General features: G+C 52.3%; 1 protein-coding gene across 1 annotated transcript; it reads left to right on the top strand.

The window, feature by feature from the left end:
* The first annotated feature begins 1,122 nt into the window (after positions 1-1,122).
* Positions 1,123-27,428, top strand: XPNPEP2 (X-prolyl aminopeptidase 2). The gene is made up of 21 exons (XM_081808269.1): positions 1,123-1,467; positions 3,697-3,773; positions 5,527-5,637; positions 6,787-6,850; positions 7,753-7,857; positions 8,101-8,187; positions 9,086-9,232; positions 11,924-12,025; positions 12,632-12,713; positions 13,019-13,214; positions 13,866-13,955; positions 15,099-15,208; positions 15,895-15,972; positions 17,109-17,180; positions 19,187-19,247; positions 20,531-20,600; positions 21,117-21,221; positions 21,652-21,711; positions 22,187-22,263; positions 25,338-25,427; positions 26,040-27,428. Exons 1-21 carry the CDS (start codon positions 1,218-1,220, stop codon positions 26,232-26,234), a joined length of 2,229 nt encoding a protein of 742 aa, XP_081664395.1. The 5' UTR covers positions 1,123-1,217; the 3' UTR covers positions 26,235-27,428.
* The last annotated feature ends 559 nt before the right edge of the window (positions 27,429-27,987 follow it).

Raw genomic sequence — 27,987 nt, 5'->3', positions numbered from 1 at the left:
AGTCCTGGAACGGGGCTGAGGGGGAGAGAGAAAAGACAGCGGGAGGGTCAGCGGTCCCAGAGCCACACAGGGTTCTCACAGTCCTTGTTCCTGGCCTATCCTCTAAGGCTGTGCCCTCTGCCTTTACTCCTGGAGGTGGAGTTCACTGAAGCTCCTCACTCATTTCAATTCCCCTCCTTCAGGGAGTCCCATGAAGACCCCCTTCCCCTCTTCCAAATGGATCTATTTTATTGTATTTGGATGGATTACTTGAAAGCCACCTTAAACTTGTGGATGGGAGCAGAGTGTAAATACATTAAAAATAAAATCAAAAGTTTGCCTCTGGGGCCCCTCATTGGGACCTTACCAATGGCTAGGTAAGTACCTGTCCATTGGGTCTGTTTGGCTCTCGGAAGTATTGCTTTCTGGCCGAGTGTTCTAGAGGGCATTTACTGGGAGCTGCCTATAGGTGCTGGTGCAGCGAGCTGCCCGCTCGTGCCCTGGGTGTGGAGACAAAGCTGGCCCCGTATTCCCCACTTCCCCTGTAGGGACTCATGCTGGTTAGGAGTGATCCATACTTCAGGGGAACCAAAGCCTTGTTCTAGAAGCTGTGGCAGAAAGGACATGTCCAGTTCACCAAATGCATCTTCTGGGAGCCCCCAAACTCCCCTTTTTGAGTCTTTTTCCCTCATCAGTGGCATGCCCTGATCCCTCCAAATGGGGCCTTCATTCCCTCCCACGTAGGAATGGCTCCAAGGGCTGAGTGGTGAGTGGGCGCCCCCCCATCCCAGCCATCCCGGGAGAAGGGCGGGCTTCCTCGGCCAATGGCTGGCGGCTCTTTTACAGAGTGGGCTCTCCTGAGGGGACTCACCCCAGCTGAAGAAAGTAGCTCCCCAGCTGTAACCAGCTTCCCCGAGGCGTGCAGTGGGGCTTCCCAAACACTAGGGAGAGAGGACACTGGCTTTTTCTGAGACAGGCCAGCTCAGGGGAGGAGGAAGGATAAACATTCCTCTCGGAGCCAGAGCCTGGGGTGGGGGAGCTAATGGGAAACAGCTTGCTGGAAGGAGGGGGACAGAATTCGGGAATGACGGGGGCGGGCTGCTGAAGAGGGGGCAGGGGGGAGGAGCAGGCTGATGGAGACCAGCGGCTGCTCTTCTGCCCTGGGGATCTTTGGACTTCGCACAGGGCGGGCTCGGAGAGTGCGAGCTTCCCCACCCACCCGGACTCCCGGACTCCCAATGCCCACTCCCCGGAGCCCTCAGATACAGGAGACCAGAGCGGGACTCTCCATCCCCTGGCCGGACGCCTCCTCCCCATCGCCAGCCCCAGCCCCCTGGCTGCTCCTGTCCTGGGAAGGCCTGGAGGAAGAGGCCAGGGAAACAGCCCTGCCCCTTCTCCCCTGTCCCTCCATCCACCCAGCACCAGCATCTGGAGATCCCATGGCCCGGGCTCGCTGGGGCTGCTGCCCCTGGCTTGTCCTCCTCTGTGGTATGTGCATCCTGGTCCCTCCCTCCCACGCCGGGAGGGCAGGTCCAGCTGGAGAGCAGCTCTGGCCTCTCCCCTCTGGGCTCAGAAAGGGTTGGAGGAAGGACTGGGGCCCAGGTTCTCTCTTTCTCTCTTGGTCCTCCTCTGTCTTGAGAAAGAGGAACCCCGGGGCCAGTCCTTGGGGCCCTCCAGACTCAGGTCAAGTCTGGCTTGGCACCTTTGCATTCCCACCTGTTAAAGAAAAGATGATTCTGGTACTTGTTAAGAGTAAGGAAGACTTTATTCAAAACTATTGCAATAAGGGCACTGCAATAGGGGAGAAAGATCGGGCTCAACTCTGAACACAGCATAGATGGCTGAGGACTTACAGCCAATGAACAGAGGGAGGGGGACAGTGGATGGAAAATTACTAAGAGGAGACATCAGGGGTGGGGGGGTTCTCACTAAGCCAACTTAATAGGATTCTTGCTGGAGGCAGGCCAGGGTGAACAGATACGAAGGGTGAAGGATGAGGAATTTGATCAGATAGCAAAGGTGATCAGATATTAAGGGTGGGGGATTGTCTCTAAACTGGCTTAGCAAGATTCTTATTGAGGACTGGGTGACGCAGGCCCAGCAAGGACAGGATGGACATGGACCAAGTCAAATCCAAGTGAAGAAGAGGCTCGAAGGAGCCTAACTCCTCTGGTGCCCTGTTTTCCTCTTTGGTCACAACGAGATGCCCAGCTCAGTGCCCTCCACGCCCACTCCACCCCCAGCCTTAGGGAGGCCTCCCTTCCCTTCCTTCTCCGTCAGCAGGACCCAGCTCATTCAGTCAGCACCCAATTCCTGAGCACCTCCCCAGTGCCAGGCCCTGTGTCAGAGAGCACAGAGAGATTCAGCTGCACAGCCTGCCCTTGGGAGCCACAGCCCCGGCCTCAGAGAACAGCAATCTGGGTGTCCCGAGGGACACAGGTTGGCGGAGTCTTGCTTCTCATGTTGGCATCTCAGCATCACCATTTTGCCAACGATCTGTTCCTACAGAAACGGGATCATTTTCTTAGATCAACAGTATGGGTCTCATCTCCCCGCTGAGTTTATGAGACCAAGACAGCCGGGCAGGGTATTTATGGTGTTAGATGCTAGCCACCCTCCTCTCCGTAGCTCAGCCCACTCAGAAGGTAAAAGTACAGTGTCTCCCCATACCCAGGCCCCCATTACGCTCTGAGGAGATCCCCCCCAGAGGCGGGGGCTGGAGGGAAGGACTAGCAGAGACCACAGGACTTCTGGGGCTGGAAGGCCCCGAGCCTGTAGGACTTAGCCCAGTGTCTGACACACAGTAGGTACTCAGGAAATGTTTGCCAGTGAATGCTGGGTGACTCTCCTTGGGTCACACCGAATTTGGGGCAGAGCCCAAATTGGAAACTAAGTCTTCATATACTCTGTCCTTTCTGTGGAAGGGTTGACTTTTTGTACTCAGATGGCCCAGGTTCAAATCCCTGCTTTACCACTGACTCACTGTGGCAAAACTTGGACGAGTTACCAAACCTATCTGGGCTTTAGCCTCCTCCTCTATAGAAAACAGACGGTAATACCCACCTCACGGGCTTGTTGCAAGTATAGAATAAGATACCATAGATAAATTACCGAGCTCTGGCACATAGTAGAAGATCTCTAAATGCTAACCTACCTTTCTCCACCAGGCGACGGTGTCAGACTGGGATCAACTGTTTTATGTATTTAAAATGGGCCTGGAATGAGAGCCAGAGATTTGGATTGTAATAAATGGCACAAGTGGGCCTTGAATTTAAGTAAACCCAATATATATAAAATTAGATTTATAGAAGGGTAAAATGAAGGTGGGGTGATTATTTAGCGAGATCCTCTAGAGCATTTCAAAGAAAATTTGATTACAACAATTTAATTTACACACAACAGTTCGGTAAACCCCGAAAAGACCCAATTAGATTAGAAGGGAAAAATTGATTTAATGAGCACTAAAACCCCTGCAAAAGTGGCAATCACTTGTCGATGAAACAGGTTTCCTTGATTGTGACCCAGGGTGCCAACCCATTCCGCCTAATTTCCTATGAAATGTGATTATTTTTATCCTCGAGTTGGACAGCACTGCTTGTTTAAAAGGATGGAGGCCCGGTGGGGACGGGGAGTGCGATTTAGGAGACCAAGTCCCTGTGCTCTCTAGAAGCTAACTGGTCTCCCAAGTGACCCTGAATTTTTTCCCCCGGTTTCTAGCTTTGGGTGCCTGGGGCCACCCAAAACAAGTGGACCTGAGAGGAGAGGATGTGAGAAACTGTTCCCTCAGCCCTCCGGTAAGGCCCCGCCCGGCCCCGCCCCGGCCCCGCCCCTCAGCTCCCATCTCCTCCCAACGCCCATTGGCTCAGTTGCTGGCCTTTCCCTCTACGAGCCTTTCTCCTGACTTCCGGACTCTGGGGCCCCTGTTTCTGATTAACATCCCTCCGGGCGAGCAGCACATTCTCAGGTGTCTGACATCCCCCATCCCTCCCTCCTACCCACCCACCTATCCCTCAGCAGGTTATCTACTTCCGTCCTGGCCTGGGCCGCCCCACTGTGGGGGGAGGGCGGGAAGGAGGGTGGAGGCCCCTAACTCGCCTTTGGCGGAGGCTAGGCAGAGGCAAGCAGGAGGATGGGAGGAAAGAAAACAAAAGTTCTAAAGGAACAGCGCAGAGGGAGGCACAGAAGGGAGGAGGGAGGAAGACAGAGAACTAGAAAAGCCGGTGGAAAGGAGGAGAGCGAGGCCTAGGGTGTGACTGGGGAGAAGGCCAAGCATATTGGAGCTGAAAGGTCAGCAGCTTCCTACCTGGAGACCAGAAGATTCTTTCCACAACCAGATTAGGGCGAAAGAGCTTCCTCAGGCCGGGGCAGGCCAGAGGTGAAAGCTGGTGGGCTGCCAGCAGTCCCCTAAGCCTCAGGCCCAATGGGGTACATCTGCTTGCAGCGTCAACTTTATGAGACCACTGGGGCAGGCAGGTGGGTAGGCTTTTATATGAAAACAAACATGGCTATGTCATTGAGCAGAAGGTAAAACAAAACAAAAAACCCACACTTTTCTTTTTTTAATTAATTAAATTTTTAAAAATTTTAAAATTTTTTAAAAATTAAAAAAATTTAAAAATAAAAAATTCTAAAAAATAAATTTTTAAAAATAATTTTTTAATTTTTTTTTAAGATTTTATTTCTTTATTTGACAGAGAGACACAACAAGAGAGGGAACACAAGCAGCGGGGGCGGGAGAGGGAGAAGCAGACTTCCCGCTGAGCAGGGAGCCCGATGCCGGGCTCGATCCCAGGACCCCGGGATCATGACCCGAGCCAAAGGCAGACGCTTAACGACTGAACCACCCAGGCGCCCCACACATTTTTCATTTTAAAGATAAACCAGCCTTTAAAGAAATGTCTGGCTTAGAGGGGGATCTTTCTGGATAATGTCCCAAACTCCTGGGGGTACTCATTCACTCCCCTCTGCCATTTGGGACCAGTGAGTGGAAACTCGAAAAAGTCCCCAACGTAGGATTGCCAGATGAAATACAGGGAGCCCAGTTACATCTGAATTTCAAATAATGAATATGTGTTTTAGTTTAAGTATGCCCCAAATAGCACATGGGACATACTTATTCTAAAACATTGTATGTTGCTTGTCTGAAATTCAAATGTGACCGGATGGATATCCTGTGTTTTGATTTACTAAATTGGCACCTCTGCCTCCAAGGTATCCCGAGAAAGACCGTCCCTCTAACCTGGCCCAGTGCCAGGGCTCGGCTTCCCACAGTTCTCAGCCATGCCCCCATCCCAGACTCAGGTCCCTTTTTTGTCACAAGGAGTTCCTCTCCAAGTTCTTCAACACCTCCATCTCCGCTCAGCCCAGGCCCCTTAATCTAGACTAACCCGTAACATCAGCTGCCGCCCCGTTCCCCTCCAGGCTGGCCCAGCCTACCTACCCCCAGCACCTGCCTAAGGAGAAGGTGGCAGCCCCTCCACACGCTGGGGCCTGGGCATGATTCTCTCTAAACAGTGTGTGTCTTGGTGTCTTCCTGTCACCTGTCAGTACCTTCCAGTTACTGCGGTCAATACCACGGCACAGCTCACAGCCCTCCGCCAGCAGATGCACGTCCAGAATCTTTCTGCCTACATCATCCCCGAAACGGATGCCCACATGGTGAGGGACAGCTCCTCCCCCACCCTTGCCCTCTGCTATCCTGGGTCGACCACCAATGAGAACAGGTCACAAACCAGAGGCCCTTAACTCTCAGAAGATGAAGGCAGAGAAAGGATTCAAAAGGCAAAGGGAAGGAAGGAGGTGGCTTGGACATGGGAGTTTTAAGGCAGCTGAGAGAATGTATTCCTTTACACGGGAGAGAAGACACTGCCAAATCTCCTTGACTTCGGGCAATGAAACTGCCAACAAGTTCAGAATCGATTTTGATCAATTCTTAGATGGCAGATCCAGAATGAAGGTTTAGGGTACTCTGGCCCTAGGAGGTTAGAGTGTGGGCTAGGAATTGGACTGGAGGAATTCGAACCTTCCCATAACCTGATGGATGGAGCATTGGAATGATCCAGAGGCCCGGGCTACACGAGTTTGAGGTGTAGGTTGGGGGAGGGGGGCAGGCAGGAAACAAGATTGTCTGAGTAAGAACTGCTTTTCCCCAAGCAGCGCCCCTGCGCACCCAACCCACCCTTTCCCCACCACTGGTCCCACCTCCATCCCATCCACCTTCCCAGCACTAGCCTGTTGGGAAGAGAAGGCATTGTCAGTGTTAATAAGATTGTTTGAGTTTGTTGTCCCACCTCGGGAAACTTCTCTGTTTCCCACCTGTCTCAACGTCTCTGAGCCTCAGTTTCCTCTTCTGCAAAATGGAAATATTGAGATCTGTCTCGAAGGATGATGATGATCAAAATACAATAATGTGTGAAGCCCTCTGTAGAAGTTCTTGATGATGTACCCAGTGTACTGTACTGGGGAGGGGCGGGACAGCTGGAGGGGAGAACCCAGAAGAACCAGAAGACATGATCTCAGACTGCACAGAATTTGCGTTCTGGCCAGGGAGATGAGATTCTTTGGCTGTTCTGCCCAGTGCTGGACTATGGGATTTAGACTCCGAGAAATACAGCTGTCCAAAGGAAGGGGAGATCTGAGGTCCGGAAGTGACAGGGGACTTCCTGGAAGAGGTGCCCAGTGTGCCTGGGCTTGGATTCAACCAGACAGAAAGAAATGGGATGTGGTTGGGGGAGTCTTCCATGGGGTGCGGGGGGGGGGGGTCTAACGCCATGAAAACAGCTAACGATGGTGTTATTGATTTCCTAGAGTGAGTACATCGGCAATCGCGACAAGAGGCGTGCGTGGATTACGGGCTTTACAGGGTCTGCAGGTGAGAGCCATTTCCCAGCCCTTCTTGCTTCTGTGGGTAGACCCAGATGTGGTCACAGAGGCTCTGATATGGCCGGTTCTCAGAAGCCAGGACGCCAGGACCTAGTGTCCAGAGGCTCTGCCTGCCCTCCACCACTCTGAAAAGGGTTGTTAGGGCACACATCATAGCCCACCAGTCACACTTCTGCACAAGGCAGATGGCCCTCCCGGCTTTGTTCCTGCGCTTACTGTCCCTGCGGCAGCCAGGCCTAGCTTAGCACACCCTGGGCGCCATTTCTGGAACAGATGCTATGTCCACATCCAGCCACTAGGGGCCCGCTGATTCCCTTCACACATGGCTCACTTGGGGACACCTTCCGTAGCCAAATGAGACGCAAACACAGAGGCCCTTTATGGGGTCCCAGTTTCTGAAGGAGCCTTCCAGCCTGATCCCGGCCCCTTGAATGAAATCCTAGCTTCCCTTGCTGATCCTTAAACATTCTTCCCCTGGGCTTCACGCTCCCTTGCCTTACCCATCCTTGCCAAAATCCCTGGGTTTGGCTCCTCTGCCTGTCTTCAGCGAAGCCCCTGGTTTAGTGGCCCTATCAGCCACCGAGTCTTGATACTAGCTACCACACCATCTTTCCTGAGAGCACCTACATGCAGCATTGACTCTTTGGGACTGCCAGAAGCGGACCCCACTCGTCCCTCCTTAGGAGAGGGCCTCAACACAAAGCAGAGATGCCCAGGCTGGCTTCCCCCAGGGCTCCCCTTAATGTCACCTGCCTCACTTCTTTGCAACGGAGGAGAGAAGTTCTTTCCAGAGGCCCCTTGTGACATTCTCAGAGCCAGCACCGTATTGCCCATGCATTACCACCTTCCCCACCTTCATCCTCACCTCCAAGTTTCTCTGTTCTGCCCCAGGAACTGCAGTGGTGACCATGGGGAAGGCAGGTCTCTGGACCGACAGTCGTTACTGGACCCAGGCTGAGCGGCAGATGGACTGCAACTGGGAGCTACATAAAGAAGGTAAAAGGGTCGCATGTCCCCCAAACTCTGAAACCTGGACTAGGTTCAAGAAGGCACAGGTAAGGATGCATGCAAAGCCATGATGGGCCTCTATGGGAGACTCTGGAAATCTGAAGCCATCCCTAACCTTTGAGGCTAACATCAAGGACAGATATGGTAGGACTGTCATAGACAGAAATCTGACTGGAAGGCCTGGGGCTGGCTCTGGAGGTGACTCTACATTCTTTCCTGTCTTCCTCTCAGTTGACATAGCTTCCATCACCACCTGGCTCCTCACTGAGGTTCCTGCCGGAGGGAGTGTGGGCTTCGACCCCTTTCTCTTCTCCATTGGTATGTTCTTCCCTCATTCCTGCATTTGTCCACACCAACAAGGGTGACTCAGCCCCTCTGGGATGTAAAGAAGCATACCTCGGTAGAAGGAGGGACAGGATGACTCTAAAGATAGAGTGTCTGAAGCTGTAGTTGCCGAATATTTTGCAACAAAAATTTGTTCATGGATTGTGAAATGAAAATACATTTAAAAGAATGAACGCAGATTTTTTTTTTTAAAGTCATGAGTACTGAGACCCAACCTAGAAGACTTGGGGAATCGTTAAGATCTAGCAGACAATAGGCCAGGATGTTCTTGAACCCAGAACCGTCCTCTGTGCTCTGGAGCTCTACCAATTATGGCACTGGAATCATTTGGGAGCCCTCTTCTGGAAGGCAGCTTGGAAGGTCAAAGGAGTTCAGTGGGTTTCTGAGCAAAGGAGCATGGTCCCCTCCCCGCCCTAGGAATACAGCTCCCTGAGCTCTGGGGTCCCAGCCAGCTGGCCAGCCTGCCCCCAAGGGTGGAGTCTTCATGAATATGTACCTAAAGGCTCCCCCTTCAGAACTGGCTTCTTTGCCAGCCTTTCTGATGACGTGAACATCGCCATTCCTTTGGGTCGTGGCACTGATGCTCAGTTAAAATGGATAGTCCTGAGAAGAGGGCCCCACGGCCATTGGCACTTGAAAAGATAGGCCTCGCCAGTTGGCTGTGGGCAGTGTTGGGGTGGGCCTCAGGCAATGAGAGGCGGCTGGGAGGCCACACCCCAGGAGGACCAGCCTGCTTGGGCCTGCTCTGGGCCGCTGAGGTAGCAGGAGTGGAGTGGAAGGCAGAGCAGACAAGGACTAATTTTGCTGGAGTCACAGTTTTTCCTGAGGTGTAAATAGGCAGGGGACGAGTGACGGCTTCCTGTTTCTGCAGGTTCCTGGGAGAGTTATGACATGGCCCTCAAAAACTCTAACATACAACTGGTGCCCATCACAGACAACCTTGTGGACCTGGCGTGGGGGTCACAGAAGCCTCTGGTTCCAAGCCAGCCCATTTATGCCCTGCAGGACGCATTCACAGGTGCTTCCCTAAGCTCCTTCTTCCCAGCTTGAAGCAACACGGGTCCCCACTGCTGCTCCTTGGCTGAAAATGTTGTCCTGGGAATTACCCGAGCAGCACCTCTCAAACCTTCCTGTGCACCCGAATTGCCTGGGATGCTTATTTAAAAAGCAGACGTCTGGGCCCCCTCATCTCAAAGAGTCTGAATCGAAAGGTCCTCAGACCATATTTAGAAAATGCTGGAATAGATAGTGTTAGGATTTGAAGCAAGAGGGAGCAGGAAGGGAAGAAACAAGGGAGTCGGAGCAAGATTAAAAAAAACAACAAACAAAACCCTACCCCTTTGAAGAGAGAGAAAAAAAAACATGGTACGAGTTGCTTGTCTGGTAGTGGAGACCGGTTTGTATGGATTCATTCAAACCTTGACTTCCGGCCCTCCTGTAGTAAGATGACTAGGGTCAGGTGGGCCGGCTGACAAAGGAAGTATACCACTAAGCTCAGGGTCAATCCATGGCACAAATTAGGGTTCAGGTTTTGGCCAGACCACAAACGGAAGTTAACTGACCCCCCCCAAATTCTAACATCGATAATCTTCATCTTGACGTCGTTGATACCATCTAATTAACGTCATAAAAGAACAGCATGCTCTATGATTCTGGTAAGTAGTAAGTAAAATCCTGACCAGGACCAGGCTACTGATGATGAATCACCATCCTGGCCACCACCACCCGCTACCTCCCCAGGAATTCCGAAAGAGCCAACGGACATGGATTCCTAGGAATATTGGGCAATCCGAGAGGCCCCTTTCCGCACACAGGTCCATGCACATTTCTTGTTTGAAAAGGAGTCAAGAAAGCAGGAGGGAAATTTCAAAAAAGCAAGGATGATGAAACAAGCTAAAATTGTGCCCAATTTTCTTTATCCGTTCTGATAGAACTTGCAGAATCATTCTGCATCCCGAAAAAGTTTTTAAAGAAACTTGCTATCCAAGACTGTGTAATCATAAATAAAACTCATCCCTTTCAGATAAAGGGCGAAGTTATGTCGGGAAGGGGAGGGGATAAAGGGGGGAAACCTTCCAGGGACTGAGGAAGAATTCATATGGGATTTGTCACTGCCCACAAGTGAGGGAATGCTGCGCCTTCATAGGCTGCTAGTCTTCAAGGAAAAGCCATCCAGAGCCGGAACTGGGCCTGGAAGCCCAAGCATAGAGTTCTTGAGTCTATAAGCTTACAGAGACAGGCGAGACTTTCTCTCCAGCAACTGATAGGCTTTAAAGGGGGCAAAGGGCAAAGAGAAGAATATGAAAAGTTAATTATTCAAAGATACCTGTATGCATCAGGCAATTTAAATTGGCTTTCGTTTGTTGTCACAGATTCATGAAACTTGATAACAGGATTCTAAGCAAAAGAATCCAAAGAAGCCCCCATAGTGTATGATTCCATTTGTATGAAATATCCAGTATAGGCAAATCCATAGAGACGGAAAGCTGATGAATGGTTTCCAGGGGCTGAGCGGGGAGGGGAATGGGGAGTGACTGCTTCTGGCTGCAAGGTTTCCCTTCTGGATGATGAAAATGTTCTGGAATTAGATAGTGATGGTGGTTGCACAATCGTGTGAATGTTCTTAAAGCCACTGAATGAATTTTAGCCACTTTAAAATGGCTAAAATGATAAAATTTTACTGTATGTGTATTTTACCACAATAAAATAAAATAATCCTTAAAAAGTATCATACCCAAAGCTCTGGCTCTGGTTAAGTAGTTTTTCCCTGTTTGCATAAAGCTTTTTTAAATGGCGTTAAGTTACTTATGCCTAATCTCTGAGCCCAACTGGGGTCCTTAATGTTTATGACCTTCTGCCAGCAAATTCTGAGCCCTGCCTAGGGGCAGACTCTTCATCTGCATTGCGGAGAGTAGGAATAAAAGATGAAAACTAGAACCAGGGTACAAGCATCCTAGAAAGGACAGCTCTGTGACACAGAGTTTCAGGACAAGTCTGGGGACTGACTGTGTTAGCAAGGGAGTCCAGAGTCCATATAGAGTAAGAGGGTGGGCCATGTAGTCAAACAGACCCGCGTGGAAATCTCAGCTCTACCCCTTGCTAGCTACGAAAACCTAGACGAGTCACTTTTCCTTCCCGAAGTCTTAATATCTATAAAATGGGTCAAAGAGGGATTAAAACCATGTTCAAGGACCCGTGGCTAATTAGGCACCAGGTTATTTCAGAAAAGAGGCTTGAACATGACCTAGCCTGATCCCTTCGCCCTTCAACTAAGGCTGCTCTCTTGATCTCTGTTCTGCATGCTTATTTATTGATCAGAAAGTTACACGGGACTTACCATACACCAAGACACCGTTCTGTGTGCATTACAAATACTAATGCACTTGATCCCCATAACAACCCTATTGACCAGATACTATCGTATGACGATCCATCCTCATTTTACGGGCATGCAAAATAAGACACAGAGAGGTTAAGTAATTTGTCCAAGGTCGCACAGCTAGTAATGGCAGGGCCAGAACTGGAATGCAGACAGTTGGTCCAGAGAGTCCATGTCCTTAACAGCTACACGGTGAGAGTTTGTTTGGAGGACGTTTTCTGTTGCTTTGAAAGACATGGAAAACGGTTGCCCTAAGGAAGCCCTCTCAGGAACAGCGCGCCAAAGGGAAAGTACGTTGCTTATGCTTTCTTTGGGCTCTTTTGCTTCCAGGGAGCCCCTGGCAGGAGAAAGTAGCTGGCATCCGCAGCCAGATGCAGAAGCATCGCAAGGGCCCAACTGCCGTCCTTCTGTCGGCACTCGATGAGACAGCCTGTGAGTATGGACTCGTGGACACGGGGTGGGCACCTGGGTCCCCCCAACCCCCATGCCTCCTGGGCCCTGCAGCCCAGGACTCCGCCCCCAGTCACCATATACCCCGGCTTCGCTCCGTGGCCATGGCCTGTGGGAACTGAGAAAGCTAGGAGGCAGGAGATCACGTCTGTGGAACAAGAAAACCAGGTGGCCTGGAGCAAGCTGACCACAGCAGCAAAAGCTGTCTCACGAAGGGAAAGGGGCCCAGCTGACACCTGCCATCAGCCTGGCCACCAGCCAGTGCCGCCCGATTCCGTCGCAGTGTGGCTCAGGGCTTCTGACCTGACCCCAGCTCTGGGCTTCAGATTTGCTGGGAACCCACTGAAACTAGGCTGACTGCTGGCTGGGTATCTTCATTTTTCTGCGAGGAAGGGTCTGTAACTCTCATCAGCGCCTCAGAGACCTCCCCCCGCCAAAAAAAATACCTGAGAAACATTCAGAGGCAGATGTGCAGGCTTACTGCTGGGAATCTTTGGGGGGCCAGAGCAAACGGTGGGCCAAAGGTGGGACATGGACTTGCCTCAGGCAGATCAGCCTCAAAAAATGCCCATCAATTCTCTTCCCCAGGGCTCTTCAACCTCCGTGGCAGTGACATCCCTTATAACCCCTTCTTCTATTCCTACACACTGCTCACGGACTCCTCTATCAGGTACGGCTCTTCCTCGGCTTGCTCTCCGGGACTTCCCCCAACTTCCGCCCCTCACCTGCCCCACCGCTTACCCTGCCCTAACATGCAGCCCTCCCAGGAGCCTGCTGCCTGCCGCCTGCCCCCAAGCAGGGAAGCTTCCAGTCGGCTTTTCCTGACCCCTTGACCTCTGTTCCCACGCACTCCAAATCTGGTCTGCTTGGCTCTTTGGTGGGGTTCCTCTGACCTCCAAGAACGAAGGGATCCTTGTCCTTGGCACCGTCCTGAGAGACCCTCAGGAGCCCCCCTGGTCTCTCCTCCCCACCCAGGTTATTTGTAAACAAGAGTTGCCTTGACTCTGAGACCCGGAAGTACCTGAACTCCAGCTGCACGGGCTCCATGTGTGTGCAACTCGAAGATTACAGCCAGGCCCGCAGCAGTGTCCAGACCTACGCCTCCGGAGACGTGAAGATCTGGATCGGGACCAGCTATACTACATACGGGCTCTACGAAGTGATACCTACGGTAGGTTTGCCAGGCCCCCGCCTGGGCCAGGCATCACCCCCCGCCCCCACTCCAGCCCTGGTAAGTCTCAACCTAAAGTGGGGCCACAGCCCCTCGGCCATTCAGGCAGTTGGTCAGACCCCTTCTAGGCCTCCCTGGGAAGAGATGGAAAAAGAGGAAGCAGGTGTCTATCCACAGAGAGCTCAGAGGTTGTCAAGGAGACTAGACGGAGTACAGCCTGCAGGGCAGAGGCTCTGAGGTCGCCAAACCTGAGACTGAGGCCTGGTTCTGCCCTGAACTGACTGCGTCATGACCTTGGACAAGTGACTTAGCTAGTCTGGACCTCTGTTTCCTCACCTGCAAAATGGCAGTACGAGCCCTGACGTCAGAGGAGTTGCTCTGAAGAGATTAGAGGAGATGGCAGGGGCTAGGCTCTGATCCATCCCAGAGCGCTGCTGGGATCCAGGGGCAGGGAGGGAGGGAGGGAGGTAAGATTCAGCTGGACACAGAGACAGGGAGAGACCTAGGCAGCCAGAAAGCACAGGAAGGAAAGGTCATTGCCACTGTAGGGAATGGTAAGCCTCGCCTTAGCTGGGCCTTCCGGCCAATCCTTTTCAAACCCCACTGTGTCCTGGAGATGCTCCCCGACCTCCTCCTCTCTGCCCATGACAGGAGAAGCTCATAGGAGACACCTACTCCCCAGTGATGGTGACCAAGGCGGTGAAAAACAGCAAGGAGCAGGCCCTCCTCAGGGCCAGCCATGTAAGTCACGGGCAGGCGGCCTAGCCTGTTGGGAACTCCTGGTCTGATGAGTTAGAAAGGAGACCCTGCCAAGAAACCCGAAGAAGTTCTATGAAACAGAGAAGTGGACACCAGACTCCTGAGCACCCACCTGGGCTTCACCTCCTTATTCCTAGCCTGGTACCATGGTCTAGAGCCTGGGCCCCAAAGCTAGAGTGTCTGAATTCGAATCCCAGCTCCTCTACCCACCTCCCAGCTGGGTGGCTTTGGGCAAGTTGCTTCACCTCCCTGGGCCTCAGTTACTTCATCTGCAAAATGAGTATCGTAACGGGAATCTACAGCGTAGGGTTGTGGTGAGGATTAAATTGACAGATAAACATACATGTTATATAATATATAATATCTATAAAATATATAAGTAATATTAATATTTTAATACATATAATAACTATATACATATAAATAGAAATATGTACTTATATAAGTATATAATGAGTTTATAAATATATAACTATATACATATAAACAGAATTATATACTTATGTAAGTATAATCATATTGAATTATATATATATATATATACACATATTGCTTTGATCACTGCCTGGCACATTCCAAGTGTTAAGTAAGTGTTTGCTGTCCTGATTTCCCCACCCTGGCAAGAGGATGGCTTGCTCTTTTGGATATTCCTGTTGAAACGAGAAGAAATCGCCTCACTTTACCAAACTTTTTCTTATAGAAAAGTGTAAACATATACGAAAGTAGAGAAACCAGCCTAATGATCGCCCGCCCCCTCACTCGCTTTGCGGCTTGTGGCCGGTTGGCCCACGTAAGGCCACATTCCTTGCCTACACGCCCAGCCTCTGTCGCTGGATGGTTTTAAAGCAAATCCCAGGTATCAGAAGGTTTCTTCTGTCGACACTTTAGCATCTCTAAAAGATAGCACTTCAGTAAGTATCTCTGAAAGATAAGAACTCTTCAAAACCTAACCACATTATGATCATATATATAAACTTGCCCAAGAATCCCTTAACATCATCAAACAGTCGGGGACACCCTCGAGTGTGTGGAGCTCAGCTCCCGGGGCAGCCAGCTGATCCCCTTGATCCCGGAGCCCCGGCTGCGAGCACTCAGCCCGCCCCTCTGCCCTGCTCGCCTGCTCAGGTACGGGACGCGGTGGCTGTGATCCGCTACTTGGTCTGGCTGGAGAAGAACGTGCCCAAGGGCACGGTGGATGAGTTCTCAGGGGCAGAGCTGCTGGACCAGTTCCGCGGGTGAAGAATCACCTCCTTGTATTGCGGGGCGCGGGGGGGGCTCTCTGGAACAAGGAGTAATAGGTCCTTGGGTAGTAGGGCAGCTGGACAGCGCGTGTTCCGCGACAGTCCCCGGCCCCCTGCTGAAAGCGGGACAACTAGAAGGGCCACAACCCATCAGTGCCCCCTAGTGTCTGCTTCAGGCACAGACCCTCTCTCGGAGGGGGGGGGGTTGCGTGGAGGCTGGGTCAGGCCAAGTGGGGCTCCTGGACCACTTGAAAATACCAAGTTGGGGAGGGACGTTCCCGGAGGGCACGCTTGGCCCAGGCCATAAGCATAGTGTAGGTTTGAGGCGCAGGATGCTGCTCTGGGGCTGGGGAAGCTTTCAGACACGAGGAGTTAGGTTTCTTTACTCTGGCTTTACCACGAACTTGCTGTGGGACAATGGGCCTTGGCTTCCCCATCTGAGAAATGGAGGTGGAGGGGGATAATTGGTGTCTACAGTCCCTCCTTCTCTGACCTTGAAGGCTCCGTCACCAACAGACTGGAGCCTGGGAAGATGGCACCGGGAGGTGGCGCTGGGAGCGCCAAACGGAGTCTGGCTGAGGTAGAGGCAGCCATGACCTTCATTTGCCCTGGTTCGATATCCTGGGCCCAGCCTAGCTTCTGAGCCCATCTGTTGACCGTTCCTGCCTTGTACTTTCTAGAGAGGAAGAATTCTCCTCAGGACCCAGTTTCGAAACCATCTCTGCTAGTGGCCTGAACGCTGCCTTGGCCCACTACAGGTACTTCAGGAGAAGGAATCTTCTAGGGCCCTGTGGGGCAGGATCCTGGGGTATGTGCAGGGGGGTAGGGGGTGTGAAGGAGGGAATGCTCGGGGACCCAAGTCCACATGTAAGGTCTGAGGCCTTCAGTACTGTGGGGGCTACTGGTGGGCAATAGAGCTCAGTCAGGGATCAGGAGTCTTCTGGAAATGAAAAGGCCCAAGCAGTTTTCTACCACAAAAGGCTGAGACTTTGTGAGCACACAGGGCTGAGGGATCTGGAAGGGAGGCAGGGCTGCTGTTGGTTTTCCTTGGCTTCCTGTGAGTTATTTATATTAGCTAATTCTTAAAGCTCTCGAATACACAGGGAGAAAGGCCTGTTTACTCAGCCTGGGCCAACGAAGGTGGGCCCAGAGGTGGGCCCAGAGGTGGGCTAACCAGATGTTTGGCTCCATAGAAAACAAACACCTGCAGGCCTGCCTGATGGAAGTTGGGGACCCAAGCTGACCAGAATGCCTCAGCCTGGCACAAGCACAGCAGGAGGAGATCAGACGCCCTCCATGGGCCAGCCTGGCCTCTCCCAGAATTCCCTCCCCTAGAGTCTCCCAAGCCTACAGCTGCATTGGCCCAGCCCGTTTTGCCTCCTAGAGAGTAGCAGGGGAGGAACTCCTTGGCCCTACCAACTCTTGCTCTCCAGCCCCACCCTCGAGGACCCCCCTTCCCCTTCCTGTGTCTTGGCTTCTCAGGGCCCTCTGCTCTCAGGGGCCACAGAAAGTTAGAGAGAGAGCACTGGATTGAGCATCTGGGTCCAGGCCCAGCTCCTTCCCAGCTTTACCACACAGCCCCCTACAAGCCCCCGAGCCTCTGCAGGCCTGCGGCTCCTTACGTAGGGGGAGATGGCAGCCTTGGATGCTCTCTGAGGCTCTCCAGGCTCCCGCATTCCGGGCTCCTTCCTTTCTCCCCTTCCTGGGATCCTTGCTCGGTGAGGTACCAGATCAACAGTTGTGCACTGAGTACGTTTGCGGCATCAACCGAGTACTCCCCCAGGGCCCTTAGGGAAATAAGGGATGAGGGGTTCCCCTGCTTCCACTCAGGGCCCCCTACCCTGCACAGTGCAGGCTTAGGCTGCCCCCTTCTCAGTGGCTCTCCCCTTCCTAGTCCGACCAAGGAGCAGCACCAGAAGCTGTCTTCAGATGAGATGTACCTGCTGGATTCTGGGGGGCAATACTGGTATGTATTCCCCACCCTGCCCTGGCCAACTACCTCAGCTCAGACATCCGGGGCTTCCCAAGAGCCGGCGCAGCTCCCCTTCCTGGGTGTGAATCCTCTGTCTGAGAACGGAGAGCCCTGGTGGAATGAGCCTGAGCATTGTTCCCATTTGCGCACCCGGGGACCCCTGCGCAGTGGGAAACACACGGAAGCCAAAACGGTGGGGCTGCCCGTGCAGCAGCTCTGTGTGAATCAGGAAACACCTCTCCTTGCTCAAGTAAAATGTTCTTGGAGCCCGCATATCATGACACAGTCCGAGCGGCCATGCTTAGCAGCCCTGCCTGGCCCCACAGGGGCCGCATGCACATTCTCACCTACTCACACGCACCCCGGACATGGTCCCCACACCACCAGCAGCAGGCGTTCTCCTCGCACCGCACAGACCAGGTGACCACGTCGGCTTGGGGTGGGGGGGGCAAGATCAGGCCTCTGAGAGCAGCAAGCAGTCTCAGGGGATGCCTGGAGCCCAGCCGGAACAGGGCACACCTAGCCGCACGGGCGTGCGTCTGTGAGTAGATATGCGTGAGTGTGTGCGTGACCATGCCGGGTTATGTAGGAGGGCCCTCTCCCCCTGCTCCGAGACCCCACGATCTATGTGTGCACCCGTGTGCCCTCATTGGCATTCCTATATAACCACGAAGTGCCTGTGCTACCCTTGTACAGTGCACAGTCTGAACACCTAGACAGGACAGCCATGCAGAATAGGCTAACCCCAATTTTTCCAAATGTGTGACCAATGGTTCACACAGAAGTTGAGATGAGATGAGCCAGTAGATTCTCTTTTTCCCCTTCTCAGCTAGGAAGCAAGTGGACTGCGGAAAGCTTGGGCGGGGCTGGTAGGGGGAGGAAGGGGTGTGCTGAACTGATGGAGGAGCAAGGAGTCCTTTCAAACCGGTTCCCCTTCTCTATCCCGCGGAGATGGTCAATGTGCTAATGACAAGGGCTCTTCACTTGTTCGGAGCGCAGCTCTGGGAGCTAACGCGAGAGCTTAGCCTAGCAGCCTCTGCAGTCTGGCGTTGTGCGTACTGCGTACTTGAGATGGCCAGTGTGCAAAGAGGAAGTAGATTTGTGGGGCATTGCTGGATTGGGGCACGCTCTGGGCAGGGTGAGGCCGGGGAAATGGTCACCTCACTTCCTCTTCTCTCCTTCTTTAAGAAGTCTGCCACGCCCTGTGACCTGTTCCCAGGGGGGAATCCCCAGGGCCCTGGGACCATTTCTCCCCTCCCCCTCCCTGGTGGTGGCCACAGGGGCCATCTGGGGGCACAGCTGCCGCTGGTGGTTGGGAGTCAGACTTTCTGGCTTCTGGCTTCAGTTCCCTAGGACTCTGAGCAAGTCCTTGGGTCAGATCCATGTTTACAAGGAGAGGACTGTGGGGAGAGTCATTGTTTGCTCCAGGCCTGGCTTCACTGAGGCTCAGAAAGGGAGATGGCTCATGGCCTCAATTGCCTCATCTGGGAAATGAGGATAATGTGGCCTCTTCTGCTACCCTTCCCAGGGAGCTGCAAAAGTGTTCTAGAAATGGTAAATATATGAATGTGTAAGAGTGTGATGATCTCTCTGAACCTCAGTTTCTCCACTGGTAAAAATGGGACGTTCCCCTCTCTCCTGCCTCCCTGAAAGCCTGGAAGAAACTTTGCTTTGAAAGCCAGGCTGACCCAAGAAACTCAGATTTATAAAACAGCCAAAATAAGTGGTATGGGGGTGGAGTATGCATGTGGGGGATCAGGATTGTCAGACAGTACAGCGATTTTGAACTTAATAGCTTTGCAGAGTCCCTTTATGCACAGATGCGGAAGATGGGAACTTGATGGTAGCATCTATGTTCTTCCTTTACCCCTAACCCACCTCACCCCCACCCCACTCCTGCCACTCGAACCCCAGTGGAAAGCACACGGGAAGCACACAGCCACAATCCCAACCCCCAAGTATTCAGCAGAGCTGTATATGTTGATTTTCCTTGCCCGCAGGGATGGAACCACAGACATCACCAGAACAGTCCACTGGGGTACCCCCTCTGCTTTCCAAAAGGTAAGCATTGGACCCAGAATTCCCCTACCCACCTTTAGCCAAGGGACATCCAAGCAATCACTCCAGCAAGAGCCTTTCATTTTACAGAGGCTAAAACGGAGGCCCAGAGAGGTTAAGTAGTTTGCGCGGAGTCACACAGCAAGTTAGAACCAGAAAACCCAATGCTCCTGGCTACTTCCCCAGAGATCTTTCAGCCCTCCAGCAGGGCTCAGCTGAAGCTCTTCATCATCCCATTTCAGTAAATCAGTGAACAAATACTTGCTGCTGTCTGCGTACCTAGCCCTGTGCGCAGCAGGAAGGAGGGAAACAGGCGTTCCGGGCAGAGAGAAACAGCACAGGCAGGCTCAGACGTGGAGGTGGAAAGATGCTGGAGGTTTTCAGAAAGCAGCGAGGGCTGGTCCACCTGGCGCTGAGGCTGGGACATCCTCTGTGTGCACCAGGGGCCTCTGGGTGGGTGAGGAGCAGGGGGCCGCATTCGTGCATTCAGCAAGCAGACTGTGGCTCAGACGTGGTGCTGGAAAGAGAGAAAAAACAAAAGCTGGCCAGGCCTCGAGGAACTCACAATTTAGTGGGTTGAGTCTCCAGGCTGTCCTGCACAGGATGACAAGCCTGTGTGTGTGTGTGTGTGTGTGTGTGTGTGATGAAAGGGACTGACCACATTGCCACAAGGAGTGAAGAGGTCACTGTCAGCCCACCTCCCTCCCTTTATCCACAAGGTGAACCAGCCCAAGTAAGCAAGGCTGACCTGCCAGATTATGAGGCCCCAACCCAAACATAAGGCCTTAAGAAAACGGAAGGATGATCGTAACAGTAATAAGGGCGCTGACCTCTATTTGAACATTTACTCTGTTTGAAGCACCTTATGTGCATGAATCTACCTACTCCTCCCAACAGCCTTATGAGCTGGTACTGTGAGAATTCCATTACAAATGAGGAAACTGAGGCACAGAGCGGTTAAAGTTGCTTACCCAAGGTCTCAGAGTTTGTGAGTGGCCAAGTCAGGATTCTAGCTCAGGGAGTTTGCCTCCCAACTCCCTTCTGTCAGGCCTCAGCCCACCACCATATATAAGCATCCCTTGTGGACGAGCCAAAGAGAATCACAGGGACCAAACTCCAGCTTTCAACAGGTACCCCTCAGCTGCCTCTGACCATTTTCCAGAACCTGGATGACCACACATGACCATGCACCTACCCCCCAACACAGCCCCCCTGTAGGCCTGGGAGCTGGAAACTCCCAAGATCCTCCTCTTACGCAGCATGTTACCTCTCCCTCTCCCCATCAGGAGGCATATACCCGCGTGTTGATAGGAAATATCGATCTGTCCAGACTCGTCTTTCCTGCTCGTACATCAGGTGGGTTTTAGAAGCCAGGCTGGACCCAGAGACTCAGGCCCTGATTTCACTGGACCCAGACAGCCACCCTGGGAGGCTAGTGGGGCAGGGATTATATCATCATCCCATCCATTATATAGATGAGAAAATCCAGCCCAGAGAGTGAAAGCAACTTGTCCAAGGTCACACAGAGGGGTCACTGGGAGAGCCAAGCCTTGAACCCAGGCCTCCTGCCTCCTAATCTAATACTATAGCTCACTGGGGAGGGGGAGGTCACTGTGGGTTATAGCAGTCATGGGAGGATTTCTGGGGGAAGCAGGGATCCTGATAGATGGGGAGAAACTATAGTAGAGTCATCAGTGCAGGTAATGTAGGCACGATGTAGAATGTGCTAGAAAAAGTGCTTGCTAACCTGCCTCTCAGGAGCGACTCTCCACAGGTACCATCTTGGTAGTTGGCTCTGGAAGAAGAGAGCAGGAAGGGGCAAAGCAGACTGTCTGGGGTCCAGCCGACTGATTAGGCCCATCTCTCTTCCAGGGAGAATGATGGAGATCTTTGCCCGCAGAGCCTTGTGGGATGTTGGGCTCAATTATGGTCACGGGACAGGCCATGGCATTGGCAACTTCCTGGGTGTGCACGAGTGTAGGTGTCTCTTCTACACTTCCCTGGGGTCCCCCCTCTTACGAAGGAGGTAGAGCATTTCACAGGTATGGAAATGACTAAGACCCACAGAGATAAAGTGACCCATCCAGGGTTACCCAGCTTGTGGGAGGTGATGTTCCACAAGGTAAGTGAGAAATGGTAGCACCTGGCCCTTCCTGCTGCCTGCTTGGCATCAGGGAGGGCCTCAGAGGGAAGAGTGGCAGGTCAAGGCCTAGCGGTTGGCTGGCATAGACAAAAGCAGAGCCAATCGGGTCTCCATACCAGCCCCAGGTAGACAATGATGTGGTGGACAAGTGCTGCTAGAGATGCCCCAGGGTTCCCCCAGTTACCTGCCTCTCCCCAGAGCCTGCTAGTTTCCAAGCTGGTGAGTATGGGAGAGTTGACACCATGCCTACATCTCTTTTTCCAGGGCCAGTGGGATTCCAGTCTGGCAATATCCCCATGGCCAAGGGCATGTTCACTTCCATCGGTATGGCTCTTGGGCTCTTCTACCCCCCTCCCCACCCTAAGACCAGCCCAGGACTGCAGTGTAGGGAGCACCAGCCTTCAGGGAGCATGCCAGGCACAGGCCCCCTGGGCTCCAGCACTCCCAGCCCCAAATGCATTGTCCCACCCTAATCCTAAAACCCTTCGGCTCAAACCCTCATTTTGCCTGTGGGAGTTGGTTCCTGGCTGTACATCCAAACTCTGGAGTCTCCAGTCAAACGCTGGGGTAACAAGATAGTAGCACACCAGGAGATGGGAGTGCCTCCAGGATCCAAGTGAGCCTTTATGTCTTCCCTGCTGGGCCACAAGGCCTGGCCTCCCCCATGGTCAGTGGTGGGTCTGCCCAAGCCTGGGGCAGCCAGGCAGCTGGGCCTCCAGCCACTCCTCGACTGGTACAGGAAACAACGGGCTTGGGTCCTCCTCCTGCTTAATACCACCAGCATCTCTGTGTCTCCTAGAACCAGGTTACTATCAGGAAGGAGAATTCGGGATACGTCTTGAAGATGTGGCCCTTGTGGTAGAAGCAAAGACCAAGGTAAAGTGCTGCTGGGACAGGCTAGAGCTGTAGACAGCATGGCGGTGACTTTGGGCTGTATGGGGTATGAGGAAGGTCCAAGGAGAAGGGCATTTAATAGGCAGACGTGAATTGATTTGGAGTTTTCCTCTGCTCCAGAAAAATTCCATAACTCAGAGTTTCTCAAGCCTGTTTGCACATTAGAGTATCAGCATCATCAGAAGAGCTTTTTGGTTTTAATGCCAATGCCCAGGTCCCACTCTAGACCAAATGAATCAGTATCCCTGCTCTAAATCATTGGTCTTTGATGCCCATAATAATCACCAGGGGAGCTTATTAGATATGAAGATTCCCTATAATAGCAACCAACAGGATAAAATACCTACATAAAAACTTAAAAAGACTTATATGGAGAAAATCTCTACTGAGGGACATAAAAAAAGATTTAAGTAAATGGTGCTCTCTGCAAAGAAGCCTCAATATTATGGAGATGTCATTTCTCTGGAAATTTATCTATAAATTCAAGACAACCTCAATTTCAGTGCTAACTGGATGCTTTTGTAACTTCACAAAATGGTAGTAAAGTTTGTAGAAATAAACAGGCAAAAATAGCTAGGTAGCTAGGAAAATTCTGGAAAAGAAGAGCAATAAGGGAAACTAGCCTTTTCAGATATTAGCACATATGATGAAGCTACTGTAACAAAACAGTATGGCACCAGAGATGGGAGAGATAGATGTAACAGTGGAATAGAACAGCTAATCCAGAAATACACCCTCTAATTTATTATTTTCTTGGGGGGGTGGGGCAGAGGGAGAGAGAGAGAGAGAATCTTAAGCAGGCTCCATGCTGGGGGTAGAACCTGACGTGGGCAATCTCACGACCCTGAGATCATGACCTGAGCCCAAATCAAGAGTGCAATGCTTAACCGACTGAGCCACCCAGGCGCCCCTCTAATTTCTATAAACAAAATGGGAATTTAATTTATAATAAAGCTGGTGTTTCAAAACAGTAAAGACAAGAGAGATTTAATAAATGGGTGGGGGGGCAAATGGCTAATCATTTGGGGGGCTATTAAAGTGAAGAACCTTACTGTTACCCCAAAATAAAATTCTGAATGGATCAAGATTTAAAGGTAAAACCATAAAAGATCTGGAAGAAAATCTATATAAATTCATTTATAATCCCAGGGTGGAAATGAGCCTTTCTATGCAAGACCCAGAAGCTGTGAAGAAAAAGATTGATAAATTAAATGTAAAACTGTCTATATGGAGGGACACCTGGGTGGCTCAGTCAGTTAACTGTCTGCCTTCAGCTCAGGTCATGGTCCCAGGGTCCTGAGATCAAGCCCCGCATTGGGCTCCCTGCTCAGCGGGGAGTCTGCTTCTCCCCTGCCCCTCCCCCTGCTCATGCTCTTGTGCTCTCTCTCTCTCTCTCAAATAAGTAAAATCTTAAAAAAAAACCTGTCTATATGGAAACAATACCATAAACAAAGTCAAAAGATGTATGACAAATAGAGCACATACAACAGGGAAAGCACGCATTTCCTTCTTTTGCCCCATGAGCTTTTTACAAATCAATAAGACAAAAATAGGGAAAACAGAAAAAAACAGGCAAAGGACATGAAGAGGCAACTCTCTAAGATCAACACAAATGATCCATAAGCATGCAAAGATGCTCCACTTTATTCTTAAGCACAAATCAAAACAATAGATTACCGTGTTTCACCGATCTGACTGGCAAAAAATGAGAGATTTTAATGATACCCAGTACTGGTGAATCTATGAGGAAATGGGCCCTCTCACACACTGTTGGAGGAAGCACAAATTGATACAATCTTTCTAGAGGGCAGTTTGACAATATCTATCAAAATATCTATTCAAAATGCCTTGGGGCACCTGGGGGGCTCAGTTGGTTAAGCATCTGCCTTCCGCTCAGGTCATGATCCTGGAGTCTGGGGATCGAGCCCCAAGCCCCACATCTGGGCTCCCTACTCAGTGGGGAGTCTGCTTCTCCTTCTCCCTCTGCCCCTTCCCCTGCTTCTTCTCTCTCTCACTCACTTTCGCAAATAAATAAAATCTTTAAAAAATAAAATAAAAATAACATAAAATAAAATGCCTATACCTTTTGTCTCAGCAATCCCTCTGCCAGATACATCTTCTGGATCTACTCCTAAAAGGTCACCAAGATGTTTTATACATTGATGTGTTTTGTAGCATCAATAGTCACAGTAAAAAAAGAAGTGGAAACAGCCTACGTATCCCACTGATTAAATAAATCATCATGCATACTATGGACCGTTACACAGCCCTTAAAAAAGAGTGAGGTAGATATTCTTGTGCTAATATGCAGCGCTCTCCTACATTTACTATTAACAGGGTGGAGAGAGGTGCAGAAAAGCATGTGGTAGGATCCATTTTGTGTGGATTAAAATAATTAATTAATGGATTAATTACTGTATATGTCTTAAATGTTTTTAGGAAGGAACCTGGGCAGGGAGGAGACTTTCCATTTTTATTGTGTATCTTTTTGTAGTTTGAATTTTCTAAGCACACCCATGCAAGGGATCCCTGGGAAACGGGAATTATGGACTATTTTGTCTTCTTTATACTTATTTCTATGGGTAGGTCAATCGAGAGATACAAAGAGATTTGGATAGAGATATATAAAGATATAGATTAGATAGATAGATAGATAGATAGATAGATAGATAGATAGATATAAAAACCTAATAACTTATCTTAAAATTATGAAAATGTGTGTTCCCAGCCCTGTGCTAGAAGTTCTCACTCCAGTGGTCCGGGGGGTGGACCCGGGAATCTACATATTTAACAAGGCCCCCGCAGTGCTATGGATGCACGCACTTTGAGAAATACAGACCTAATAAGCACCAAAGGTGAGGTGCTGACTGACAGACCGGGGTGTGGGGGTGGACAAGGGGACTGTAGGACGTTCAGCCTACCTGGAGTCTCGGCCTTGACAAGGGCCAGTTCCCTGTGCCCGTGGCTTCTGAGTGGAGCGCTGCCTCCCGCCCTTCAGCCAGGCCCCTTCTCCTCACTCATTGTCCTGCTTTCCCACCTTTCCTGTGGCATCCCAGTACCCAGGGTCCTACCTGACCTTTGAAGTGGTGTCCTTGGTGCCCTATGACCAGAACCTCATTGATGTCAGCCTGCTGTCTCCCGAGCACGTAAGTGACCCTCAGCACCGTCCATCTTTTGGCCCGTGAACCACTGACTGCCTTCTTCCCAACCCTGGGCCTCTCTCGCCTCTGCTCCCCCTACCCCAAGACCCTCTGCCACTTCCGCTCCCCTGGGAAGGTCCACGCTGTTGGCTTGTAGGCACACACTGGGGCATCCCTCCCTGACCTCACCAGAGACTCCAAAGCTTCTAGAACTTTCTGGTCAGACCAACCTGCCCAACCCCAGGTAGTGAACTCCTGGGGAGTCTGAGTCTCTGGACTCTGCCACCTCAAGTCCTAATATAAGCCTCAGTCCCTTCTTCTGTAAAATGGGGATAATGATGCTTGCCCAACTTTCATTCCGCTCCCGTCCCCCACGCACCCCACGGAAGTGTCACTGTGACACTAAACGGCCACTGTGGTGAGCTGCCTCTGAAAAGCCCCCAGGGCATACGCCTGTGGCCTGATGATGGCTGGGGAGCTGTGGGTATCTGTGGGTACCCGTGGGCCCCTGCGCCAGGGCGGCAGCCGGAGTACCATCGCCGGGGACTGGCTGGCACCAAGACCTCACCTCGTGGCAGCTTGGCCGGGGGAGGCCCTCACCCCTCCTTCCCTTGGCAGCTCCAGCACCTGAACCACTATCACCAGACCATCCGCGAGAAGGTGGGCCCGGAGCTGCGGCAGCGCCAGCTGCTGGAGGAGCTCGAGTGGCTGTGGGAGCACACCGAGCCCCTGCCCGCAGGGGCACCGCGTATGGCCTCCTTGGCCTGTCTGTGGGCAGTCGCCTCTCTTACCGTCCTCGGCTGGAGTGTCTAGACGCTCAGACTCCCCGGCCAGCCCTTGAGCTCGGCTCCCCTCACCCTGCACCACCCGCGCCCCCACAGCCCCTGCCGGCCCATTGCCCGGAGACCATTGCCTCAGCTTCCTTCTCCAGGACTAAGCCCCAGGGACACAGGGCTTCTTGGCCCCGGGCTGGCCCCCTCTGGGCCTGTACACCGCACCCTGGGCCAGCTAGTCCCTTTCCTCCTGTGAGCCCAGGAGGCCCAACCTGTTAGCTGGCAGAGCCTCCTACCACTGCCCCGCCCGCCACGACCAGTATGAGGCGGTACCCTACCCCCAGGGGCGCCATGGCCCCCCGGAGAGCCCCACCCTATCGCCACCTGCTGGAAGTAGTCAGAGCTCTTCCCACCCCCTCGGGCTCCTGACTTGGTCTTTCCACACCCTCGAAGCTGCTTCCGACCACCGCAACTTGCCCCTGGCCCTACAAGGCCCTCCTGGCTGCACCCACAGGCTGAAGGAACGAGGGCTGCCTCTAGGCTCCCTGCTGAGCCTGTGGAGGGAGAGGAAGGGAAGGTGGCCGAGGCTTCTGCAACCAGGACGGCCAGCCAGAAAGGGGCACGTACGCCAGCCTGCCCGCCATGTGAGCTCATCACCTCTAAACCCTGGGTGGGTTCCACGCCAATGGACAGGACAGGGAGTTCAGCCATAGGAATTTGGCCGTGGGGGAGGAGGGAATGTGGGGAGCATTCTGGAATATGACCCTACCCAAAGTTGGGAACAACTTCAGCAGCAGTGCCCAATCACCATCCCAGACTTCCCAGCGCGTGGGTAGCCCTTTTAACTCTCCAAAGTGCAGCTACGGTGACAATGCTGTCGAATCCTCCAGCATCTTCGGATGGGCTTGAACCTATGTGGGCTGGTTTAACTTGTGTGACTCTGCTTTCCCCATTTTACAGATAGCAAAACTGAGCTCCAGACCGGGGGTACCTCTCCAAGAACACACAGTGTTCGGTTGGGATGTGGCGGGGCCAGAATGGGCTCGCAGTCCAGCTATTTTGCCCTTTGGCCCCATGTGAAATCCCTTAGCGTACCTCCCAGCCCCTTCCAAGTTCATTGAGCCCGCTGTTGGGGGCAGGGCGGAGGGGAGGGAGGGAGCTTTCTTTGGTCAGCCCTGCCGTTAGCCACCTGGGCTCACATCCTGCTAGATGCTTAAAACAGCATGGCAACGAAGCCTGCCTCTGGGTTTTGCATTGTGTCTTCTGTGTTGCTGGGGACTGCTGTTACCTGTGGCTTTTGTGGTGGGGGAGAAAGGGGAGGGGGTGAGATGGGGGGAGGGATGTGAGGCTCCCAGAAGCTCGGCTGGGGAGCACATGTGCTTGAGAATGGGCATGTGAGCATGCGTGCATGTACGTGTGTGAACATTCACGTATTCGCGTGCATGCCACGCCCAGCCAACCAGCGCCCGTGCTGAAGGTCACAGCCTTCTGGAGAGCATGGAAGGGAGCCCCATGCCGTGGGACTTGTCCAGTGTAGTCCAGGAAAGTTGGAAGCAGCACCTGTGCTCTGCTGAGCAGGGTCAGGGAGAGGAGAGAACCAAGCCTCCGAGGTAGAGTGCTGGGGAGAGGCGCCAGGCAGAGGAGTCCCCCCCTCCCCTGCCTGGGACCACCAGGCCTGGTTGGCTGAGTGAGGGTGACCTGTGACAGTTGTCACCACTGGGGCTTGTATCCAAAGGCCGCTGCTCTGAGCCATCCTCACTGCGAGCCTATGGCACCCAGCAATGGGCCTCAAG

Source organism: Leptonychotes weddellii, chromosome X (assembly GCF_054177405.1).
Source record: "Leptonychotes weddellii isolate Sample4059 chromosome X, ASM5417740v2, whole genome shotgun sequence".
In the NCBI taxonomy this organism is placed as follows: Eukaryota; Metazoa; Chordata; class Mammalia; order Carnivora; family Phocidae; genus Leptonychotes; species Leptonychotes weddellii.
This window is presented reverse-complemented; position numbering and strand designations above follow the sequence as displayed.